General features: G+C 49.5%; 1 protein-coding gene and 1 pseudogene across 2 annotated transcripts; one reads left to right on the forward strand and one right to left on the reverse strand.

Annotated features, from left to right (window-relative positions):
• Positions 1 to 1,067: 1,067 nt before the first annotated feature.
• On the reverse strand, positions 1,068 to 1,613 carry LOC112319742 (large ribosomal subunit protein eL33 pseudogene; annotated as a pseudogene).
• A 1,658-nt stretch (positions 1,614 to 3,271) lies between these two features.
• SAP30L (SAP30 like) lies at positions 3,272 to 14,217 on the forward strand. 2 transcript variants are annotated; one of them, XM_053926676.2, is made up of 5 exons: positions 3,291 to 4,137; positions 7,788 to 7,910; positions 10,091 to 10,189; positions 11,055 to 11,230; positions 13,361 to 14,217. In XM_053926676.2, exons 1-4 carry the CDS (start codon positions 3,940 to 3,942, stop codon positions 11,181 to 11,183), a joined length of 549 nt encoding a protein of 182 aa, XP_053782651.1. In that variant the 5' UTR covers positions 3,291 to 3,939; the 3' UTR covers positions 11,184 to 11,230; positions 13,361 to 14,217. The 2 variants fall into 2 exon arrangements, with proteins under 2 accessions (XP_024432793.3, XP_053782651.1); XM_024577025.3 differs by lacking the exon at positions 13,361 to 14,217 and having other exon boundaries at positions 3,272 to 4,137; positions 11,055 to 11,300.
• Positions 14,218 to 18,501: the final 4,284 nt, after the last annotated feature.

The raw sequence follows: 18,501 nt of genomic DNA on the forward strand, positions 1-18,501 counted from the left end.
TTCTTTATCTGAATATTTATATTTTCCTTCTGAAGTTACAGATTTACTCTACCGGCAAAGGGATCAGATTTTTTTCCCAATTGTTACTATTTGGAACCAATCTACCTAATAACCTGAAGAGAACTTAGGATAAAATGTTCCTTGAAGACTACAAAATTGCAGATAAAGGGGAGCAAAAAGGCATGTGTCCCTGCCCCCTCCAAAAAATATACAGAGGCTGGGGTTATCACTCTGGGTCCAGTTAGGAGAAACCACACAATAATCTGGACAGGGAAAGATTAATATAGTGATGTCCTAACTATAACAGGGGGCTGTAGTAAGAAGTGAAGAGAACTCTAAAGAATACCGGTATGGCATAGAGAAGCCAGGACCCTCAGGGCTGAGATGGAGTGGGCCCCTGAGGAACGGGCCCCATCCCCTCCCCCACCTGCCCCAGGAGTGTGTTGTCAGGGGAAGCTGATGCTGAAGAAGCAGCAGGTAGGGCAGCAGTCCGGCACTGGGTACCACTGCTGTTTGAAAAATACCTAAGTGCAAAGCTGACGTGGAAAATGTAGAGCTCTTACCCATACCAGCCAACTTGGGAACCAATATCGCACGCTGACTTGCACAGATACCCAGCTGTGTTCCGTGTATATGTCTGCGCTTCCCTGCTACCAAATATCCCCCTCAAGGACAAGGGTGGTTTCGTCCTCCTCCTGTGGCCAACCCTGAAGTAAGTATGCACGATATGGTCAATAATATACTTTTCAATATACGAACTCTGAGGGAGGAGTGCTATTAAACTGTGCCTTTTTTCCCCATTAACTTTTATTCTATTTTTCCTACTGTAAAAGCTATAAATATTTATTGGGGACAATGCAAACATAGAACAACAGGAGAAAAATTATCAATCCTATTTCAACCACCCAGAAATAACTTCTATTAGTACTTTGATATATTTCTTATGTACAAATAGTTTTTCTTTTTTCTTATATTTTATTTTTTATTTACTCTTTAAAATAGATTTTGTTATTTGAGAGGGGAGGAAGGGAGAAAAAGAAGATGAGAACCACAGACTTGTGAGAGAAACATTCATTAGTTGGCTCCCCTTTGCATCTTGACCAGGGACTGAACCTGCAACCCATGTCCCCCAACCCAGAATCCTTTGCTTTGCCAGAGGGCCCCCAACCAAGCCACACAGTCAGGGTTGTTATTTATTTATCAATAAGTTTAAATCCTGGAAGGGTACAGCATTACACAGATTCTGTGTCCAATGGCCTTAGCAGGAAGGTTGCTTCGGAATTTAGCATGAACCGTGCCACTGTTTCCATGAGCACGAGTGACCTTTCCCCAGATGACTCTGGTTTTGTTTGGCTTACCACCAGGAGTCACTGTTGTTTTTTGCTTTGGACACATAAGCACGTCTCTTTCCTAGATAGAATTCAGTTTCATCTCGAGCATAAACACCTTCAATTTTAAGAAGAGCTGTGTGCTCCCTCTGGTTCCGGAGACCCCGTTTATAGCCAGCAAAAATGGCCGTGGACCACAGCCTCCCAGACATATTTGTTGTTGTAGAAGTCCTGCTCCTGGCAGGCACCACAGGCTTCAAGATGGCGAAAAAGCTTTTTCTTATATGTTAAAACATAGACGTACATACATCATACCTCATAAGCAATTTTATATCCTGCATTTTTAACAACAGAAAGCATTTCTCCAACTCATCGACTCTTTGTTGAAGAGTCACCGCTGAATTATTATATATAGAAAATGTTTACACTGATGTTGAAACTGCCACAAATGCTGAAAACATCATGAGTGACTGCAGAATATCTCATTTTGAAGATGTTAGGTAGTTTACTTAACCACTTCCCTTGCGGAAGTTCTAGGTGGTTTTTCCTATTATAAATAATCCCTTTTGGGGTTAAAATTTTCTCTGGTAGGCCAATTTCCTAAACTGGCTGCCCCCCATGTGAAATTACTCCTCGATGGAACAAATACATTTAGGGCCACTGAGGAAAATTTAAGATCACAGGGCATCTGTGTCGAAACAGAGACTAGAAGCTTTCCCTTCTTCAACACAACAGAACCAGAAGCCTCTTCACTGGCAACTACTACTACCAAAATAGGTACATGTGCTCACCTAACACTCCCTGACCCCTCTAAGTCCCCCCCCCCAAAATGATACCCAGCCTTAAATGATGGCATGACAGCATGACCCTGGCTAGTCCCTTTGGGCCTTCGGCCCTCTCTTGTCCCCAGGCTGCCCAATGGAGAGGTGGCCTGACTGCAGGTACTAGGTTAGAGAATTTGGCGGCCCTTCTGCGTCTGTGTGACATCCTAGGCACCAAACCCCAAGCTCGGGGGCTTGGCAGGGCGCGGTCACCTTGCAGGTAGACCGGGAGGCTTAAAGCAATAGAAGCTGCAGCTTGCAGAGCTCCAGAGAGGTCCCAAGACACCCGCAAGCCCTCACCCACGCCGAGATCGGCCCTTGGTCCTCCACCCCACCCCGCCCAACATTTTCTCCATCTGCTCTGCAGTCCCTCCTCTTCCCTGCGGCCCACTTAGTCCAACCTCCAGACCTTATCCCGACTTCCGATTCTTCTCAGTGGAGGGATCATCCAAGCCCCTGGGGGTCGCCTTCCTCCCTCCCCTTCTCTGTCCGCGCGGACCAAGCCAATCCCAGTCGCCACAGACTGGGGACTCCGCCACCCTCAAGCATCCTACTACCTAGCAAGACCCGCCATCAGACAATTATCATCTCCTCTGCACGTCTTTCCATGTATCTCTACGAGTTTGTCCTCTACCTTTCTCATCACGACTGGCTTTCGGTCCTGTTTCGCCCACCCTGCCTCCCACCGGTCTGCGGGGCCTCTGGCCCTAGTCTTTCCGTTTCACCCAGTCGGTCCCTCTCTTCACGGTACCTCGATCCTCTTTAGGTGCCCCTCATAGGCCCCTCCCCATGTCAGTTCTCTGCGCCCCCCCCCCCCCGCCCACGTCTGTACTTCTGTCCGTCCCCTAAAGTGATCTTCTGTTCCTGGAGTGTGGCCTTCCGTCCAGCTAGGTCCCTGGTCACCCTTTGTCCCTGGGCCACGACAGTCTGCGGCTCCGTTCCCCTCCCTCAACCTGGGAACTCTTCCTGCTCCCACTTTCTCTACTTTGAATCCATCCCAGCAGAGTCCAGGAAGTAGCCAGGCGCCGGAGACTGGCGGCTATGGGGCCCAATGAGAAGCACTAGCGGCGACGGCGGCCCCGCCCAGACAGCAAACCCTACCAATGGACGAGTGGAGGCGGGACTTCCGCTGTAGCGGGGAGGGCGGGGGCAGCGAACTGTTGTGGTGCGGAGCGTTGGGCTGGTGGCGGCTGGGTGGCCCAGGGGCTGCCGCTGGACTCGGGGCGCAGCGGAGCTGCTGCAGGGGTGGGGCGGACCCCACGCCCTGCGGGGCTCGGGCGCCGCGGGTTCGAGGCTGGGCCCCGCGCGCAGGAGGCCGCGCCACCCCCGGGGAGCTGCCCGGCGGTGAGTTTGCCCAGCAGCTGAAATAAGGCGGGAGCCGGCGGGGGCCCTCGAAACCTTCTGGCAATCCGGCCCGGAGTCTCCGGGGAGCTGCCGCTTCCTGGGACGCCCTCCTGGACGTCCCCACCAAAGGGTAACGGTTCTGGGCCCCCGGCAAAAGGAGCCTTCAGGTGACCCCCGGCGGGGCCCTGCAAGCCGCGGGAGCCAACCTCGGGGCCTGGAGCCGGGGAGGAAGGGGGCTTTCCAGAGACGTGGGGCCAGGCTCCGAGGAGCCGTAGCGCAGCGGAGCGGAGCCGGGCCTCCCGGGCACGGGGCAGGGCAGCGCGTGCTCTGGAGACAGACTCTGGGACCCTCGGGTGCGGGGCCTCAGCGACTGCCCCGCGGGGATCGCGGCCGCGGAGTGGCCTACAGGGGAGCCTACCCTCGAGAGGCCGGCCCGGGACGGGGAGATGAACGGCTTTAGCACAGAGGAGGACAGCCGCGAAGGGCCCCCCGCTGCCCCCGCCGCCGCCCCGGGCTACGGCCAGAGCTGCTGCCTCATCGAGGACGGCGAGCGCTGCGTCCGGCCGGCGGGCAACGCCTCCTTCAGCAAGAGGGTCCAGAAGAGCATCTCGCAGAAGAAACTCAAGCTGGACATCGACAAGAGCGTGAGTCCTCCCGCCTCTGGCTGGGTCCCCGATCCAGCCGCTCCCGGGCCGCTGCCTGCCGAACTACGGGCGGGACTCCGGGGCCCTCCCCGCCCTGGGCCTCGCTGCCCTTTATCTGAAAACCAAGGAGTTGGACTCGCGATTTCAAAGGCCGCTTCAGCGCGGACCTGCTCTCGCTAGAATTCTGCCCCAATCCGGGAGGTTGGGGCCGGGGTGCGCCTAGGACCCTTCCTGCCGGGGAAGATTGACAAGTTTTTAGCTCGTTTTATTGGTTTAGCTATTGGAGCTGGGAGAGGAGGGTTCATCGCGTTGACCCACGGAGGAGCAAGTCTTAGGGAGCTGGTGAGAAAGGGAGCCGGCTCTTCTCCAACTTCTCAGAGTCCTGCTATTCCTTCGGAAAAGGAAAGGTGGCAGTTACTTCCTTTTCTGCCGCGGCCTCAGCTTCTGTAAAGGGCCACCGAGCTCACTGCTTCGCAGGCAGCTGTAGGGAAATGGGCTTTCCCAGAATGTGGCAGAAATAAGGCCAAGACCAGGTCTTGGAAGGTGACTCTTGCTGTCCAAGTGACTGGAAGGAAGAAAATCAATTTTCTTAGGGGTAACTTCTTTAGAAATGCCCAGTAGGAAGGGGTTTACGTTTGAGTAGAATTGCCCTGTGGGTTGTACCTAACTCTAGGAAAACGTTTCCTGTGTGATTTCACCTCTTCTAGGTAACAATTCCCAAAAGGTGCCTATTGTCTACTAACTAGGAACTTTTTTAGTTTGACATCTGTTGCTGCAGCATCTTGATTAGGAATTGGAAGTGAGTTATGGGGGTATTTAATACTCAGGGAGACTAGCTAACACTCATTTTTAGGACTGAAATTTCTCCACTGTTGGTGGAAATCAGAGAGTGCTAGTTAAACTGAAAGGGCTCCCACTTTTCCATTTCTGATTTTACGGTTGAAACTGAGGCCCAGAGACAGGCAGTGACGGTGCCAAAGTCACACAGCACCTAACAGGCTGGTTAATTTCTTAAACCCATTATCTGACTTACTTTCAAGCCCCATGCATAAGTCTTTAATAAATATAAAATCAGCCCTGTGCTTTCTTCCAGGCTCTGCCCTCCCACCCCAATTTTTTAAGTTAATTGTAATACTGCATTTACAACTCTCTTTTAAAATGGTTAGGGGTAGGTTAATGGCTTTCTTACTACAAACCTCTATGAATGAATGGAAGAAATTCATCTGAGCACAAACCACTGGCTAGACACTAAGGGAGCCCCGATTAGGACACATGGGTTTAAGTGAAACGCTGAATACTGAGACAGTAATGAATTCAGCCTACCTTCTGTGTAGGTTGTTGGGAGCCTTTACTTAAGTAGCTTATAATAATAATATTTTCCAGTACTTTAAAATAAAGAAAGGAAGGAGTTTACCATTCTTTTAAACCCTTGGATGCTGTCACAACTGAGTGGCTGTGATGTCACAGCTGGGGTTCCACTGACCCAGTGAGTCTGCTGGAGAACCTGTTCTGATCCACGATGACCGTGTCCCACACACACTGTCTGGAAGAGACACAGCCTGAGACCAGCACTGGAGTTCCCACAAGGCAATGCTTCTGAAGGAGTAGGGTTCGTGGTGGAATCACTCACAATTTGTTTCAAGGCGGTGTTGTAGAGTCATTATTTCTGAGAGGGATTCTATTTCATTCTCACAGGTTTGGGCAGGAATTCAGTTCTAAGGAACTGCTGCATTGTAAGAATTTTTAGCTGTTGTAGAAAATGAAACAGGAAAAGTTCTATGATTTATTAAGATATAACATGCTTTCAAAGAACCCTCCAATGGACATATTTCAGCTTTGTTTTTTCTTCTGGGGAAAGTGGAAGTCGAGAATAGTGTAAGGAAAATGTTGGGATAGGAAAGGACACGGGCTGGAGTTCAAAAGTCCTGAGTGACCTTGGCCTTGGCCAGGTCATTTCCCTGCTCTGGGAGGCTTCAGTTTATCCCTCTAGAAAATGAGATTGGGGCCAGTGAGGTTGCGCAGGTGGTTGCTACGTTTTCGTCCATCTAGCATTCCATGATTCCGGAGTCTTGACCTGAAATCTCCCAGCCCCAGCTTTAGGAAATCACCTCTTCTGCCTGTTCTCCTACCAAGTTTGTCACTCTGTGAATCGGAGGAGCAGCTTAATCCCTCAGGGCTGACAACTGGAACTGGCTAACAGGAGGGCCAGCTTCCTAGCAGGGAAGTAGAGTATGCTGTGAGCGTGCCCTCTCCCCTGATAAAGGGTGTCCAGCGGTGTACACATCAGCTGGGCGGGATTCTTTGGGACAGTGACCCATGCTGTGCCTGATAGTCCTTTAACAGAGTTGAATCTGGCGAAGCTGGCCCAGTTTGTAACCATATGCACGTGGTGGCTTTTACTGGCCTAAACTGCTTTCAGATGCCAGGGATGCGGATGCCGATGCCGCAGCCCTTACAGAGCACCCGCTGTCCGCGAGGCACTCTCATAGTGCGGAAACGACTCACGGCTCACTACTCGAACCACGTGAAAGTGGTGGTTCCTCTGAATAAAAAGCAGTTTTCGTCACCTCCATGAAAAGGCCTGGATTAATGGATGCTGCTTTCCTATCAGCTTACTTTTTTCTTTAAGAATTTAAGGAATTAAACTCAAATTCAGAAGCCTCTCGAGAACATTTGTGCAACATCTGTTTCTGTGTCAACAGCCCCAGCCATTCACACAGGCACTCAGTTTCTGTTGGGTTTTTTGAATGGCTCCTCTAGTCAACCCTGATACCAACATTCCTAAACAAAAACCTGTTTTTCACGTCTCAGCTGCTGTTGCCACCTTCCCTTCCTATTCTGCCTCCAACCTGTGAGAAAATCAGCAGTAGCATGCAGCTGCTTCTCTGTGGGTCCACTCGTGAGAATGTCTGCTTCTGTCTCCACTCTCTTTGTGGATCGGATGTGAGGCGGTACAGTCATTAGAAATGGATGCTCAGAAACCAAGTCTTTCAGAGAAGGGTCATCCTCCTTTAGTACCTGTTACCAACGTAAAAACCATGTGTCCTGGATATCAGTACCCCAGTCCCTTTCCTGCTCTTCTAAGCTCATGACTGCGGCAGGTCTCAAATGTCACGTCACTCCCAGCCTCAGAAACCTTGGGGGACTGTGGCTTGTCTGAAAGAAAGGCAAAGCTGTTCCCATGTGCACCCCAAGTCCCAAATTCCTCTTTATGCTCTTACATGAGTAGTCACCTCCACCTAACACTGTCTACCCTGGGGCTCCCTCCCTCACGCCTTCTGTCACCTGCATCTGAAGCTCCAAATCATAGTTCTTCTTCCTACGTGGAATGCTTCCCGTCTACAAGTAAGCCCTCCCCTGCGGTAAGGGACCTCCACCCTGACCGTCCGCAGTGCTGCTCTCACCTTGCTGAGTCTGGGCCATTGTTTTTCAATGAGGACTTGGTTTATACTACACTCCCAGTGTGATGTTCATGTTCTCTTTGTGGGTTTCTTGTTATGCAAACCAGTAGTGAACTTCTGGAAAAGATGGCCCACACTTGGTTGTTCCTTCTCTCTCTCCACTGCCTTGAAGAGGAAAAAAGCCAATTAATTTGACAGGTGCTGTGTCCATGGAATTGGCAACTCTGACTTTAATTTGCTTCCCATCAGGTAAGGCACCTGTATATCTGTGATTTCCACAAGAATTTCATCCAGAGTGTACGGAATAAAAGGAAGAGGAAGACGAGTGACGATGGCGGAGATTCTCCTGAGCACGACACGGACATTCCTGAGGTAACGGTCACAAAAACCCACCTGAGAAAGCTGGAAGAGGGGCTCTAATCTGATCCTTCCCTCTGGCCTGGTCTTCTTTTTCTGCCAAGAGGAAATTTTAGTCCCTTCGTTTTCCGTGGTTTATTTGAAAAGTGAATCATAGAATCAGAGTATATAGAATTTAAAAGCTTAGAAATCGACTGTTCTGCCTGCCCCATCATTTTACAGACAGGCACAGGGACCCAGGGTCACACATACGGTTTGGGGCTCCAGTCCAGGGCCCTTTTCAATAAGCCATGCTGCCTTTTCTTCAAGAAAACCCTGACAAATGGTGAAATACAGTCACGGTGTCAAGTGTGTTAAAACTTTGTTTTTGCCTTTAAAGTTGGAGACTGAGTTTGTATGGTTTGGGGGAAGTGACTTCCCCTCTGTTTTCTTGTCTACAAAATGAAGATATAAGTTGTCATTCATACCAGCTCTGATTTTCTATCACTCTCTGATGCTGCTCCAGGCTCGTTCCAAGTCCATTATACTGGACCCCAGGGGTTCTCGACTCTGGCACTAGTGACACTGGCGGCCAGATAATTCTTTGTTGTGGGGCTGTCCTGCGAACTGTAGGATGTTACCTGCATCCTTGTAGGATGCACCCTGCACCCACTGGGTGCCAGTCACACTGCTCCCTGAGCCATGCTCTTCAGAAAATGTCTCCAGGCACTGCTGGATGTCGTGGGGGCTGGGAGGAGGCAAAGCACCCCATGTTGGGAGCCACTGCACCAGACCAGGAGACCGCGGCTTCTCACGGCAGAGGGCCGCCTTTCCTTCAGGGAGCCTGTGTCTATTAAGCAAGGCTACAGGAAGGAACATTGGATTTTTTTCTATTTAAGTTGTTTTCATTTAAGACTCAGCAAAGAAGAACCGTTTATAGTGTACATTGAACATTTGACGCATGAATATTTCATAAGGCAACTGCCTGTTAGCACTCAGGGAAAACGACTGTAGGAAGAGAAAGAGTAGGCGGGCCTTTGTGTGCAGATGAGGAAACCTTTGAAAATACAGCCCTTTCCCTCTGCCTCTCCCTGTGTCCCCTTTTTAAGCATTGGTTTAAAGTATCTTTCGATTGCCTTTAGCATTATTATATTTTATTTTATAAAGAAATGGATTATTAAATTTCTAAATGCTTTTCCAAAAAAATAAGGTTTGAGGAATGTTTTGAAAAGAAGGAAGGACTTTGGTCCCTCATGTTGATCATTCATTTTGTTTTTAAGTGCTCTCCACCTGCCTGAAGCAAGAACATCTCTTTTAGAGGCAGGTAAAGGCAGCCCAACTTTCTGGGCCTTCAATGTTTCATGACTGTGCAGCTTTCCTCTCTTCCTGTGTTAGAAGAAAAAGGGGGGGTCCTTTCCCCTCTCTCATCCAGCCACCTGCAGAGACCCTGGCCCTAACCTGCTGACTTGTACACTCACCACAGTAGCTTTTGAGCTTTCTATGGAGGGTCGTTAAGGATTCTAATACCTGAAGGCTGAGCCTAGGAAAGAACTATTTGAGAATAACAGCACTTCTCACTGTTCTTCACGCCCCTCTATCCAGTCTTCTGCCAAGCTTGGGCCTGCCGTCCTCCAGGATGTCTGTCTGGTTCTACCTTTGCTCTCCATGCCTGGTGTACCCCTCTGGCATCTCCACCCCTCCAAAGCTTCACTTCATCATCTCACTCTAGATCGTTGCTATAGCATTTCCCTCTGCCTGCCCTCCCCACCCCCCCACCCATCAGGCCACCGCTAGATCCATCTTCCTGGAACAGCACCCGACATGCTACCATCCAGTCTCACTGTTTAACCCATCGGGATTACCTGGGACCCCCTAGCCCGTCTATTCATCTCCTGGCTTTCTGTGCTCATGATCTTCTCCCTCACTCCCTGCTCTTGCTCTGTTCCTCACTGCCTTCCTTGATCCTGCCTCTCCTTAGCTTAAGCTTCACCACCTCCATCAGCCTTCTGGGGCCACCCTCCCCAGCCAGAACTCTTCTTCCACTATTATTTTTGTCCTCCCCGCTAGTTATTAGTCCTCAATAGACCATTTCTAAGACTTCTTTGTAGTCCTCCCCATCCCCACCCCTACCTAGGGTAGCGCCAGGCATATAGTGGGCTCTCGGTGAGTGGTGGCTGGGCAGGTGATGGATAACGTGTTTCTCCTCTTCTCTCTAGGTTGATCTGTTCCAGCTACAGGTGAACACTCTACGACGTTATAAACGACACTACAAATTGCAGACCAGACCAGGCTTCAATAAGGCCCAGTTAGCAGAAGTAGGTAGACAAAATTGCACTCTAAAAAGAGAGCCAGCGTTGTGCTTCTGATGGTGACCTTGAGCCTCTCTCCCGCTCTGTGTGCCTGTTGATCATAAGCCCCTCCATAGCTGGGCAAGCACCTTTCTGTTCCCTCTTTTGCACAATTTAGAGTCCCACAGCTTTAGATCTGGAAAGGCTCTGATGTTCATAAAAGAAACCATGGCACAAAGAGAGGAAAAGGCTTGCAAAGGGGTGTGATTCCAGAATGGAGCCTGGACCCTCAGGTCTCCTGATTCTAAGTCCTGAGTGTTCTTTTGTTTGTTTGTTTGAATCTTGTTTTTTCAAGATTCTTTATGGATGTGTTCCTTCCTGCACATCAGGTTTGTGAGATTAATCATTCCAAAACCTTCCCTTGTGTTCTATAAGAGCTATTTTTCTTTGTTTTTTGTTGTTTTTTTTTTTACTTGATTTATTCTACTCTGACATTGCTAATGGAAATATGCATCAGAATGAATGGACCCCAAGAGAGTCTCCTCCTGCCCGGAGTTCTCAGCATAGTGTGGAGGGCGGGAAATGCCCCCGTGGCCATTGCTGTGATACACGGACAGCCTGGCCTGATGTTTCTCTCCTGTTGGCGCTGGTGTGGGTGCCCTTGAGATCGTGCCGTGATGGGCAGGTGGACCAACTGCCACTAACACAAAACTGCACCTTGGGAATGAGAGCAGTCGGGGCCCTGCCGCTCTGCAGGGAGTTCTATAGCGGCCACAGCCTCCTCCCCAGCTCTGGGCGCAGCTTCCTGGCTCCTCTTGTGCAGAGCTGGGGGTCCGCAGCCCTGACTTACGCGTGTTTCTTGTGTGTGCTGTTGTTCTTTACCCTCATGTAGACTGTCAGTCGACACTTCAGGAACATCCCTGTGAATGAGAAAGAGACCCTTGCCTACTTCATCTACATGGTGAAGAGTAACAAGAGTAGACTGGACCAGAAATCAGAGGGCAGCAAGCAGCTGGAGTGAGGAGGAAGCACATCCTCCAGGGATGAAGTGTGATGCTTGATGCACAGGTGATATCTGCTACATTTAAGCCCATAAAGACTTCTAAGTTTTATTATAAATAAAAAAGTTTGAATGATACATACTGTAAATCTTTTTGGTCAGGAGGATTACATTCTCCTGATTCAGCATGTGTATACAAAGACTTGAAGGTGACTGCTGGGCTGAGAACAAACAAGACCATAGAAAGAATTAAAGAAAAACTATGTGTTGCAGCATTCAGAAAGGCATGAAGTCGATGCTACTGGAAATGGGGGGTAACAGATATTTTGGGAGTCACCTTCTAATCCCGTTCTGCCACGTGTGAGATGTAGCCCTGTGATAACAGCAGGGTACCAGTGATGGAGGAGGTGCATGAGCAGGCCCCACCTTGTCACAGGCTTCGTTGGTCAACAAATCAGTTCGACCCCCGCCCCTTAGCTGGCCCTGTGCCTTACACACAGTAGGCACTCAATCAGCATTTGTTGGCTAATTGAGCTGTCACTAACAGTGCCAGCCTTGTAACACCTGCTTCACACTTCCAGTTAATGAGACCTCTGCAGCTTCTGTGGTTTCCCACTTAACTCCTAGAGTGTGGAGGAAGTCCTGATGGACCAACAAGAGGTTTCCCGTCAAATGAGCACCTCGGGACAGTCACGTGTGCCAAGCTGTATTTGTGGAGGTTCCAGAACCACAGGCGCAGAGAGACCTCGCAGGAGCTGTGGTCCTTTGCACACCCTTCTACGCTTCATTCTTTGGGGTGAAGTTGTGTGTTAAGACTTCAGCCATTCTCCTGGGCCGTAAATGCTTTGGCAAATGGAGATACTTAGAGGTTTGAGGGCCGTGTTCTCAGAAGTGCTAATCTGTAGTTCATGACCACCAAGAAAGCTGCCAAGGACCATGTGATTCCTGCTCACAAGTGCAGCTCTGGGCAGAAGTCTTGCTGGCCTCGACGCCCTGGGCCCAGGGGTCAGCAACAAACCATGGGTGTGAGCAACAAAGATCAGTGCCATCCGATGCACTCATTTTTATGAGCAATTCGCCTCCCTTTTCGGGAGAAAGATTGCTAAAATGATTTTTTAAGTATTAATTATCCAATTTTTTTTATGTTCAAAAACTCAGCTTCCTCTTTAATTATGTCATAGCCAAAGTATCCTTTGAAAACAAAGCTTTATATCCAAAAGTCTGCTTTTCCAAAATTTTCTAATCAGTGTGTTGGGGACAGAGGGTGTGGACAGGGAATGGGAGAAAAAGAGAAGGATGTGGATGCTGATCTCTGACCATCTTGACATACACTGGTCAAACATACCGTTTTTTTACTCGGTTTTAAATCTGAGTTCTTTCTTAAGCCTTAAGTACTAAAAGGAGCCGTGGGCAGCCTGGCCTGGCACAGCTGTAGTGTCTCACAGCAGACAGCTGTGAGTACAGCACGGAGAAGTCAGAGTGGAAGCCCCCGCTGAGCCGGGGGGTGGGTTCGGTTCTGTGGAGCCGAGTGCCACACTTCTGGTGGACTGGGGACAGGGCCACCACTCTCCCTAAAACGCAGCGTGTTCCATTGCAGCAAAGCTTCCTCCTGTGTCCAAAATGCATGCCTAGCAGATTGCATTTTCTAAATATGTATAAATGAATGTACATAGAACATACTCTAGACTATGAGAGGGTCTGATTTCAATACGCCTGGCTGTGGATGGCACGTCAGGGCACTCTCTGAGTGTTTAGTCATTCGGATCCAGTATGTATTTAGAGGTTGTCTCAGTACTTATAGCTGAAGGGTGTGTAGGCATCAAGAAGGCTCAGAGGTGTGTGGATTATCTAGGTTTCATTTCTGAGAGGCCGAATTAGAAAGGTCAATGGTGTTCAACACCAGGTCCCCACTTTCAGGGGCTTTTTTTTTCTCATCAGACTGGAGCCTGGGGGCAGCCGGACCTGTGAGCTAAAGCATTGGAAACCCGCTCTCTGGAAATGTCCCTATCTTATTGAGAGAGAGAGTGTGTCTTTCTGATGTTTAAACCAAAATGATGACTGTGTAGGTCATGTCACTGTTTTTCCAACAGCAAGTCTGTTTTCCCAGTTGAGAGAGACAGTGGTACATTTCCGTAGGAGAATACGGTGTTAGGATCCCTCTGTGCCAGTGTGTCTGTAAGAACGCTTTTGTTCCAAAGGGAAGCCTGGGGAAACTTGCCACCTTCAGCCAGATGCTGTGTACACTTGAGTCGCATGCCGTCTTTCCTCTAAAGAGAGCTGCTTTTGGAAAGTGGAGATTGTGGGCATCTTTTTTCACCTTTGGAAACACATGAGGTGAGAGAAAAGACAAAGCTTCCCGAACTTACTTTTGTCTTGTGTGCAGAAGTCTGTTCTTTCATCAAACCACTAAACCACTTGCCTTAGTCTCTTCTGCAGTTTCCCAAGGCTTGATCTGCGGGCAGGAGACTCCTGCCTGTCGGAAATGGCCAGGCCCTCCAAAGCAGCTGGGTCAGGCCTCAGGGAGCAGCGGGGCTTGGGGAAGCAGTGTCCATCTCGGCTGCCTGCATTTTTGTGCCACCTGTCAAGGACTCTTGTGCTTCTCTCCACCTGTAACATTGCAACATTGCCTTTTCTCCTCTTGGTGCTCCTGGGCAAAACTGGAATTTGAAATAGAACTGGTGTCGTCTTCTTAAAAATTACAGTCCCTGCCTCAGTTCCGGCCTCGTATGGTTCTCCATACGCCCTGAAGGTCGCCGCGTGGACGTGCCAGTATCCCTGCTCTTCATATTGCTTCGTTTTAAGATTTTTAAAAAACAAGTGGACAGACTTCTTATTTCAATGAACAAACTCTTACGTTGGCAACAGCACCTGAAAACAATTGTAACTGAATCTCACGAAAGACTGGCACTGAGGATCCGAGACTGGTAGTGTAAAGTGAGGAGGGATTGCACGTGTGTTACAGCCGCCGTGGGGTCAGAGGCCCCTGTCACGGCCACATACGCACTGCTGGCTTCCGCAGCAGGTGCCGATACGTGTTTGCAGTCGTAACGCAGCATGCAACCTCGGCATTTCAGCTATTTGTTTTCTGGGGACTTTTGTGTTAATACCCTACAGGACAACGGTCTGGTGGAAGGGAGCAGGCAGGAAAAGCAGCTTACTCTGGGGGCCTTGCCTATTGCAATAGGCTGTGCCAAGCCAGAGGAATTGCTTCACGGAAACCACCGGAAGGCCCTCAATCAGTACAATGACAAGATCTAAAAGTTGGGAAAGGGGCTTTAAGTCACCCAATCCAGTCTCCCCATAGGTGCTGACATTCTTCCTACAACCATCCCACCAAGGGTTTGAGCAGTCTGGGCTTAAAAACCTCTGAGGACAGAGAACTCACTACCTCCCAGGGGTGTCTGTTTCTATCTTTGTAAACCTCTGGCTTTTCTATGTTCTCTGTGACTTCCATCTGAGTCTCTGCCCAATGAGAGCCACACGGAACAAGTTGCTCATCTTGGCCAAGGACCTAGTTGCTTGCTGACACTGTCCCGGGGCATAACAATTGATTTATTAAAAGAAGTAGCTAGCAAATGACACGCTGGTGTCCTGACTGTCCAGCCCTCCGAGTACTGGTGCATTTAGTTCCTTGTGGAGAATGCTGGGGAGACCCCATCAGCCTGGTTGCGCTCACCTGTGCTTGCTGACACTGACGGAGGACGTCAGCAAAGGCCGGGATGCTATTGGCCTGATGGGAAAAACCCAGCACAGAGGAGGCCTTAGTGCTGTATTCGTCCCACAAAAACCGATGCTCATATCACTTAGGAAAAACTTGAGCTAGAAAATTTTAAAATGTTGCTCTGTGTAGAGTTTGAAGTTTCCATGGCTGCTGAAGGCTTGCACCTTAAGATTCCTGAAAGTACTTCACACACTACTTTTACCAAGAAAACGGAGCTTGGGGACTTGAGCAAGTCAGGGAACCACAGGCTCAGTGTCAGAGAAGTGCCATGTTTTCAAGCTAGAAAGTCCCATAAGGTTGCTGTTGTCCAGTTCATCTTTAGAGATGGGGAAACTAAAATTCAGAAAGAACTTCCCTGAGTCCCGTGGCATTATTCGGACTCACCGCTGTCCTCCAGGCTCACTTTCTGACCTTCAGTGTGACTTAATTCAGTCTAAAGTGACCTGCCTCAGTTTCTCAAGACCTTGAAACTGAGCTGAGGTTTCCAAGACCAACCTGCAAACTCAAGGCTGAGTGAGTGATTAAAAAAGCAATCAGCTGAGTTTTGCAGAACAAATGAAAGGAGCAAACAGAACTCATAACTTAATACCAGCACTCAAAAGTGCCAGCGGGGTATTCAGTGTTGTCCTAGAACCTAAATTCCCATGAAACGGGCTTGCCCGTGAGACCTGTTGGTCAGACCCCCGCCTTTCAGGTCATCCTCAGAGTGCGTGTGACTCAGTTGGCCCTGACTGGACAGACACAGCTCTGTGGACTTGAGCTTCGCAGCCTTCCAGCCCCTGTTACTGAGCCAAGCGGTTGAACGGAAGGACAGGTGAGCTCGAGATCGTGCCCTGGGAAGCACGGTGCTCTAGGGGTGCCTTTTTATTCCTTTCCTTTTATTGCCGACTGTTTCCCCATTTGCAGTTAGGACGGTAATGGTGTTCTGTTGCTTTCAGGTAGAACGCAGACTGGGGCAAGGTGGAATCTTTTCTTAAGGTAGAAATGCCTACGATCAGTTCTTTCATCTAGCTTGCATCTTAAAACACACGCTTCAGTTGCTTTCACTTAACAAACACATCTTTGCCAATGACAGGGTTGTACAGGGTCCCTGTCTTACATTCATGCCCATCAGAGTGTTTGGGGGGTGTGGGTCTTTCCATTTTGTAACTGCCTTACTGAAAAGCAAGTGCCCTTCCATTCCAGGCCTCCTCATACTGTACGTTTCCTGCCAAACTTGGGGGATCATTTGTATTTTAATTTTGTAATCTATGGCTCTGTACTGTTGAAAGGCTCTCGATTCTGTGGGGTCTCCTTAGTAATGTATGTGACTTTTCATGTTGCAATACCACACAGATGGGACGGCCCGACTTCCGCTCTTAATAAACGATCTGAATGAATAACAAGAGACACTCTGTTCTCTTTGAATGTCCACGTGGAATTCGGTGCTTTCACTCTCTACTTGGCCCTTGGCGGCGTAGGCGTAGTACAGTGATTGATGACAGCGGTCTCTCCTCCGGCCCCTCCACTCCCCCGTTGGGTCCCAGCACACACCGAGTGAGTTTCAGTCACAGGCGTCGGGCCCTGGCTCCAGACTTGCTCTCGCGCTCACTCGCATGGACAGAGACTGTGGCCCAACGGCCTGAGTCTGAGGCCTGAACGCTGCATAGCATACCAGGCACCCTGGGCAAGTAGCTGCACTCTCTGGGTCTTCGGTGAGCCATCCAGAAAGCGAGAGTCCTGAGTTAACCAGATGAACAACTGCAAAGAAATTAGGCAGGGGGTGCGCTGCAAACTGGAACACTCGGTCCCTCCGGAGGGCAGCCGCTGCTCGGCACCAGCCTGTGGTTGCCATGTGGGAATGCCTGTTCTGTGTGGCCAGTTCTTACAGTTTGACAAGAGGAGCTGGAACGACCTTTAAGTAAATATCCCAATGTCTCAAAAAAATATGTAACAGTTGGCACATCAGCTGAGTGCTCGTTAGAAATCTCTGCTCCCCCCTCACCTGCCAAGCCATCTGCTGAATCAGAATCTGCCTTTCAACCAAGCCCCCAGGCTTGACGGGGCTATCTGACTGAGCTTTATTGGTGGAGGTCCCTGGGGCCCGGAGGGATGAAGCCCCTTGCGCAGCCAAACCTCGGACTGAGGTTTTCACTTTGGCTCTGCCACTTCGGCATGCCTCTGTCCTCAGCAGAATGAACAGAAAGAAACGCAATAAATGTTTTTGTCAGATTAACTAGAAGTAATACATGCTAGCTCTAAAACGGCAAGTAGCACCAAAACTTACAAAGTGCCCTTCCTCCTCCCGTCCCTCCCCCTCCCGTCCTCCTCCCCTCTCAGGAGTGTGGAAGGGGACTCCTCAGGAGGTGAGTGGGGGCACAGAGGGCGGGGATTAATTTCAGATTGTCTCTGAAGACTGCCATCACTCTTTGAGGCTCCCTGAGTTGACTGCCTTTAGAAAGCAGAGGAAGTTCCAGTTTCCTTTAGGTATAACAGAAGTCATTCCCGCTGCCTTCCATCCCTTCGTGTCTAACCGCCGAGGGATGCCCTGTCCTCTGGCCCATTACACACGGGACCCCAAAGACGTGCTTGCCCCCACGCTTTCCCAAACAGGCCGGTCCCTGCTGAAGCCGACCTCCTTTGAGGGTCCACAGACATCAGCTGTCATGGGCAGATGAACCCACGTCTTAACGTGCCATTAGAACAGAAGTTTCCCTGGGAACCACACACCCTTTTTTTGAAAAGAGACCTTTAGAATATAGAATATCAGATCATCTGAGGTTCAGCGTTCCTTGAAGTGTGGCACTTGCCAACCCCCCCCCATCAGAATCTCCTAAGAACCCATTTACAGTGGGACCCCCATCCCAGATTCTCAGAATGGAAAGCTGGGAGGCTGAACTCCAGGAATGCAAATGTGATTTCCCCAGTTAAGACTCCAGCCCAAAAAGTCGAGAAGCACTAATCGGGTCCAGAGGCTTCCCAATCCAGCAGCTCCTACTGAACGAGAATCTCCTCAAGGGGGGCCCAGGGAACTATTTTTACAAACTCTGGGGAATTTGTACGCACATCCAGGTTTAGAAAGCACTGAGTCCAACCCCCTACGACCCAGGGAGAGAAAGTAGCTACGTTCGAGCTCAAACAGCTCAGAAGTGCCAGAGCCTGAGCAAATACAGTGACATGCACAGCCACAAAGACTCTATTAAGATGAATCATTCAAATGGATGGATGACCTTCAGTCTGCATAACACCAGAGTGAAAATCATGCACAGTTGCTAGCACAGTGCCTGGCACGCAGGAGGACACACAATGTCTGAACTGAACAGTTTTTTAGTTTGTAAGTACCATATGCAGAAATAATAATAGCTACAAGTGCAGCATGCATGCCAGGCATGTTATTAGTTTTCCAGTTTGCATGGAGTCATTCAGTCACACTACAATCATATAAAGTAGGAACTATTACTAACTCCAATTCACAGAGGTGTAAATGCAGAGAGGCTGAGGAACTGACCCAAGTTCATCTGGTCCTAGAGACACTGGTCAAGCCACCACCAAAGAATGCAGGAATGTCACGCTTTTGAAGCAGAGCAGCCACAACAGTTACCCTTGTCCCCATCAACTGGATTTACGAAACTTTAATGA

The sequence above is a fragment of the Desmodus rotundus genome, chromosome 6 (genome assembly GCF_022682495.2).
Source record: "Desmodus rotundus isolate HL8 chromosome 6, HLdesRot8A.1, whole genome shotgun sequence".
Lineage (NCBI taxonomy): Eukaryota > Metazoa > Chordata > Mammalia > Chiroptera > Phyllostomidae > Desmodus > Desmodus rotundus.

Bases quoted from the DNA above. Each gene is read 5' to 3' on its own strand.
- SAP30L (XM_024577025.3), top strand. From the start codon at position 3,940: ATGAACGGCTTTAGCACAGAGGAGGACAGCCGCGAAGGGCCCCCCGCT. The intron at 7,911-10,090 runs GTAACGGTCACA...TCTTCTCTCTAG, and splicing joins ACGACACGGACATTCCTGAG to GTTGATCTGTTCCAGCTACA. The intron at 10,190-11,054 runs GTAGGTAGACAA...ACCCTCATGTAG, and splicing joins ATAAGGCCCAGTTAGCAGAA to ACTGTCAGTCGACACTTCAG.